At 60.2% G+C, this 5,559-nt stretch overlaps 1 protein-coding gene across 1 annotated transcript; it reads left to right on the plus strand.

Annotated features, from left to right (window-relative positions):
- Positions 1-4,374: 4,374 nt before the first annotated feature.
- On the plus strand, positions 4,375-5,239 carry LOC113409245 (zymogen granule membrane protein 16-like). Its single transcript, XM_026662948.1, has 3 exons — positions 4,375-4,429; positions 4,554-4,686; positions 4,876-5,239. Exons 1-3 carry the CDS (start codon positions 4,375-4,377, stop codon positions 5,237-5,239), a joined length of 552 nt encoding a protein of 183 aa, XP_026518733.1.
- The last annotated feature ends 320 nt before the right edge of the window (positions 5,240-5,559 follow it).

Consider the following 5,559-nt stretch of genomic DNA (forward strand, 5'->3'; position numbering starts at 1 on the left):
CTCAGCGACGTCAAAAGCAAACTAGGCAATCAGCCATTGCAAAACCACAACAAGGGAACGCCTTTGCAAAACACCACAAAAACACCACCAAAGTCCTGGCAAAAACAGCCAAGACAGAAGTTGTCAAAACAACAAGCAAACCATGGCAAAAACAACCAGGAAAAACCATTGCAAAAAACCCACAACAAAGACATCACAAAAATTACAAGGAAGAAAAATTGCAAAAACCCAAGACCCAAAAACATTGCAAAAACATGAAAAAGACTGCAAAACCACAAAATCAGCAACACAACCATTGCAAAACCACAACAATAAGGAAAAAACAACAACCTTGTAACATCATCAACAACAAAACCGATGCAAAAATGACAAGGAAAAAATATTGCCAAAACAACACCGCCACAAACCCAACAAAAACCCTGCAAACACCACAAAGCCAGCAACAAAATCATTGCCAAAAGCCAGGAAAACACATTGCAGAAACGAAACGATTTGCTGTCGCGTGGTGGTTTGGGTTTGAAATCACACCTCATGCCCGAGCAGCCCAGAATCGAGCTGGCGTTTGACGGACAAGCCGCCACTTTGATTTCATACAAAGCAGCTTTCGCCACATCATCTTCAGCAATTCCACACGCTGCGTGTGCCCCATGTTTGCGTTTCCCCCAAATACTTTTTCCTTCCACCGTTAGAGCCATTTCCGATCACAGAACCGAAACGCCACAAGAGGAAGGGTGGAGGGGGGGGGGGGACACACAAAAGCGTTTGTTACAAGAGTTTTGTAACCATTCATCACGTTCAAACACTCGTTAACCCTCTTTTGCGGCTAAGGCCCCGGGTTCCTTCGCACGCGGCTCTCCAGCGAGCTCCAGCCACGGACGAATATGAAAAGAAACTTTTGTTAGCCTCAGATTTTGTGACGTCATATGACCTTCCTTGGGCTTCGGCCAAGTGGGGTCCCAGTTCCCACAAGCCCCCTGGTTCCGAACGCCCGCCGAGGTACCGAGCGCGGGACGGCGCCCCCGAGGCTGGTACCTGGGTACCGCGCTCGTAGCTCTGGGCTGCCTCGCGGGGATGCTCCAGGACCGGTCCGTGGAGTAACCCCCTGGACAGCCTGATCCGGACGCTTTCCCATCTGGCTTCAGCCCAAGTTGCCCTAGTGTCCCGGGGCGCTGGGCATCGGCGGGGCGGGTTGTGCGGGGACCAGGCCAACGCCAGAGGACACCTGCCCACCAAGGGGGAGCCGAGGCGGGGAGGGACCATCCTTCCCTGAGCCACCGGCTGTCAGGGAGCGCGGAGACGAGCTTCGAGCTCCACGGGGCTGTTCGATGGGTCGGAGTAACACCCCCAGGCGCTGAGCGCGGGGTCACGACGACCCCTCCCCAGGGTGGGCTACTGATCGACCTGCCTGGGTGTCGCTGTTAGCCCAGCACGTAAACATCAGCAGGCAGAGAAGGTGTATGGACAGCGGGAGAGAGAGAGATAAATGGAGTGGGGGGACTGGGAACCAGGACTCCTGGGTTCTCTCCCCAGCTCTGAGTGGGGAGTGGGGGCTGGTGGGTTAGAGCAGGGGGGGCCTGGGGGCTAGGACTCCTGGGTTCTCTCCCCGGCTCTGGGAGGGCAGTGGGGGCTGGTGGGTTACAGCTGGGGGGACTGGGAGCCAGGACTCCTGGGTTCTATCTCCAGCTCTGGGAGGGGAGTGGGTCTAGTGGTCAGAGCTTGGGGGCGTGGGGGGACTCAAAGCCAGGACTCCTGGGTTCTCTCCTTGGTTCTGGGAGGGGAGTGGAGTCTGGTGGGTTAGAACAGGGGGGCTGGGAGCCAGGACTCCTGGGTTCTCTCCCCGGATCTGGGAGGAAAGTGGGGGCTGGTGGGTTAGAGCAGGGGGGCTGGGAGCCAGGACTCCTGGGTTCTATTCCCGCTGTCCCCCTCCACAGCCCCCCTAATGCCCCTTTGAAGGGCTGAGAATGTAACACCCCAAACATGTGACATTCACATTTCACGGGAGGGTGGGGAATGGAACACGGGGCCTTTCCCCTTGTGGGGGGGGGGGCAGCTCTTCTCCAACGCCTCCCCTGGACTTTCCCCTGGGCCGTTCTGGCGTGCCCAGGTTGCGTGCCAAGGGCTGGGGTGGGGTGTGTGTTCCCAGCGGGTGGGGCCGTGTGCTGGCACCTGCTGCATCCCAGCCTGACCCTGGGTCTCGTGAACTCCCTGCCTTCCCAGCACGCCCCCCCCCCCGTGCGTCTCAAGTGGGTGCTGTGCCGCAGGGAGTGGGGCGGGGGAGGGGTTGGCAGGGGGAGCAGGGCAGGGGGCTTGCCAGGGGGCTGAGGAACAAATCACCCTCCCTCTGGAATGAGATTAGCCACATCTGGAGTTAATCCGGAGTGACTCCAGGGAGAGCCCTTTGTTCTGGCTAAACTTAATCCGCTTTGGAATCGGGTTCAGCTGAACCAGGGGAGGGCGCTCTCATTGTGGGTGTGTCCACACGGGCACAGCCAGGGGAGCAAATGCCAGTTCGTTTCAGCTGTGAATTTACAGCAGAGTCAGTAAACCCCTCTGGGGGTGCTCTCTTTCTAATTCAGTTTCACTTCACTTCCCAAGGCCTTGCCTACATGGGGACAGAAATTAATCTGACCCAGCCAAAATGGTGACTTTCAAGTGGATTCATTAACCTCTGTTAAGCCCTGTGTGGATGCTTTCGTTCCAAATCCACATGGCTTCGCCCGTCGTAGCTCCTGGACTGTTCCCCCAGCGCTGGGGGGGAGGGGGGGAGCGCGATCGGCTCCCCCCTCAGCTGCCCGGCTCCGCACCTGCTCCAGTGTCCCTCCCCAGAGTTGGATGCAGGAGTCCAGACTGACTCCATGCCCGTCGCTTATTAAGTTGGTCACAGGGAGGAGGAGAGCTGGGGCGAGGGGAAACTGAGGCAGGGCCCCCAGAACTTGACGGGACGCCTTGATGGGGGTCTCCTCCGTTCGCAGAACTTGGCACAGCGTCGAGACCTTCTGGGGTTTCAATCCCTTCCCTCCGAAAGATGTTCTTCATACAATCATAGAATATCAGGGTTCGAAGGGCCCTCAGGAGGTCATCTAGTCCAACCCCCTACTCAAAGCAGGACCAACCCCCAACTAAATCATCCCAGCCAGGGCTCTGTCAAGCCTGATCTTAAACATCTCTAAGGAAGGAGATTCCACCATCTCCCTAGGGAACCCATTCCAGTGCTTCACCACCCTCCTAGTGAAATAGTGTTTCCTAATATCCAACCTAGACCTCCCCCACTGCAACTTGAGACCATTACTCCTTGTTCTGTCATCTGCCACCACTGAGAGCAGCCGAGCTCCATCCTCTTTGGAACCCCCCTTTCAGGTAGTTGAAAGCAGCTATCAAATCCCCTCTCATTCTTCCCTTCTGCAGACTAAATAACCCCAGTTCCCACAGCCTCTCCGCGTAAGTCATGTGCTCCAGCCCCCTAATCATTTTTGTTGCCCTCCACTGGACTCTCTCCAATTTTTCCACATCCTTCTTGTAGTGTGGGGCCCAAAACTGGACACAGTACTCCAGATGAGGCCTCACCAGTGTCAAATAGAGGGGAATGATCACGTCCCTCGATCTGCTGGCAATGCCCCTACTTATACAGCCCAAAATGCCGTTAGCCTTCTTGGCAACAAGGGCACGTAGACGTTGAGTTGTTGGTAGCTGATGTCAAGACAAGGGTCCAAGCCCATATACAGGGGGCTGCAGGGAGCGGGGCAGGGGGCTCAGCAGGGGGCGCTCTCCCCTGCCAGTCAGGGCTGGCCCCAAGGCCCCAGGGCGCTGGGGGGGGGCGGTGCTGCGGGGGGGGGGGGGGGGGGGAGTAGGGGGTGCTCTCTACTCTTGCACCCCAGCTTTTTTTATTGGGGTGTCCCCAGTGTAGATCCATTTGCTCCCCCCCCCAAGTGGGTTCCCCGGCAGATAACCCCCGACTAGCTCACGGGGCCAGTGGGACAGAGGGTGGGGAGGGGCCCAGGGTGTTGCAATGGGTTTATGATGTTTGCGCAGCCAACGCCTGCCTGCGTCAGACCTCTCCCCATGGCCACTATAAGAGTGGGGGTCACCCAGCGCCCCAGCTGCCGACAGACCCGGAGAGACCGGACGTGAGTGACAGGACGTGGGGCCTGTCCCCTCGGGGGGGCGCTGGCTCCGATCCGGCCCCAGAGCAGGGATGTGCTGGCTCAGGGGGGTTGGGGTGGCTCATGGAGCCTTTCTATCTAGGGGGCATCAGCTCCCCTCCGGCCCCACGGCGGGACAGGCTGGCTCTGTGTGGGGGAGGGGACAGGCCCCACAGCCCCAAATGAATGAAAACCTACCCAGAATAACCTAACTGCCCCCCGTTGTCTTCCCAGAATGCTTCGCTGCAGCCTCCTCCTTGCCCTTTGCCTGGCCATCGCTGGCAATGCGAGTAAGTTTGGGGTGACCAGGGACCAGGGCAGAGCGGGGGCTGGGCAGGGGGTGCTGTGCCGTGGGGAGCAGCCGGGGTGTAGCCCCTCTTTAACCCTTTCCTCTCTGGATCCTTTTCGGGCCAGTCCAAGTCAGCCGCTCGTCCTTTTCCGGGGAGTACGGAGGGGGCGGAGGAAAGAGATTTTCTCACTCTGGGAACCAGCTGGATGGGCCCATCACTGCCCTTCGGGTCCGAGTGAACTGGCTCTTCATCGTGGGGTGAGTGAGAGCCCCAGGTGGGGCAGCAGGGGGCTGCGGGTCGGGAGTGAGGGGCACCGGCAGAGCTGGAGGGGGCAGGGCTGGGCTGGCAGGGGTGCGGGTCGGGAGTGAGGGGCACCGGCAGAGCTGGGGGAGCCCAGGGCCGGGGCGGCGGGGCTGCGGGTCGGGACTGAGGTGTGTCTCCCCCAGCCTGCAGGTGCGTTACGGCTCTCAGTGGAGCGACTACGTGGGCGGCTCCTGGGGGGACCTGGAGGAGATTTTCCTGCACCCCGGCGAGTCGGTCGTGCAGGTGTCGGGGAAGTACAAGCTCTACCTGCGCCGGTTGGTCTTCACCACGGACAGGGGCCGCCACTTCTCCTTCGGCAAGGACACGGGCACCAGCTTCAACGCTGCCCCCCTGCACCCCGGCACCGTCCTGCGTTACCTGAGCGGCCGCGCCGGGGCTGTCATCGACGCCCTCGGCTTCCACTGGGACGCCTACCCCGGCCACTGCCTGCGCTGCCAGCCAGGGGCTGGCCTGGGGGCTGGGGCTGGGGGGAGCACGGGCCCATAGGAGGCGCTGTTCTGGGGGACCCTGGGGGGCCGATATTCTGGCAGGTGTTGGGGGGAGCATGGGGGTGATCGGGGGGGTTGGCTTGCAATGGGCAGCCGGGGGGGGCACAGGATCCTGGAGGGGGGTAGAAGACAGACACATCCCGGCCCCCAGATGGATTTTCTCTCCGTCTATCTGTCTGTCCTCCCTCTTCCCAGCCTCCTCGCTTCGGCTTCGCGCCCCTTCGCTCCCTCTTCCATTGCCTCTCCCTCGCTCGCCCAGCCCCCTCCCGAGCCCCCCTTGCCGGGACCCCCCCAGTGTTAGCCCCCCGCCCACGTCCA

This window comes from Terrapene carolina, unplaced genomic scaffold, assembly GCF_002925995.2.
Source record: "Terrapene carolina triunguis isolate 2854851 unplaced genomic scaffold, T_m_triunguis-2.0 Scaffold31515, whole genome shotgun sequence".
NCBI lineage: Eukaryota > Metazoa > Chordata > Testudines > Emydidae > Terrapene > Terrapene triunguis.

Excerpts from the sequence above, each read along its gene's own strand:
- LOC113409245 (XM_026662948.1), top strand. The coding sequence starts at position 4,375 with ATGCTTCGCTGCAGCCTCCTCCTTGCCCTTTGCCTGGCCATCGCTGGC. Across the intron at positions 4,430-4,553 it reads GGCCATCGCTGGCAATGCGA|TCCAAGTCAGCCGCTCGTCC; the intron begins GTAAGTTTGGGG and ends TTTTCGGGCCAG. Across the intron at positions 4,687-4,875 it reads AACTGGCTCTTCATCGTGGG|CCTGCAGGTGCGTTACGGCT; the intron begins GTGAGTGAGAGC and ends TGTCTCCCCCAG.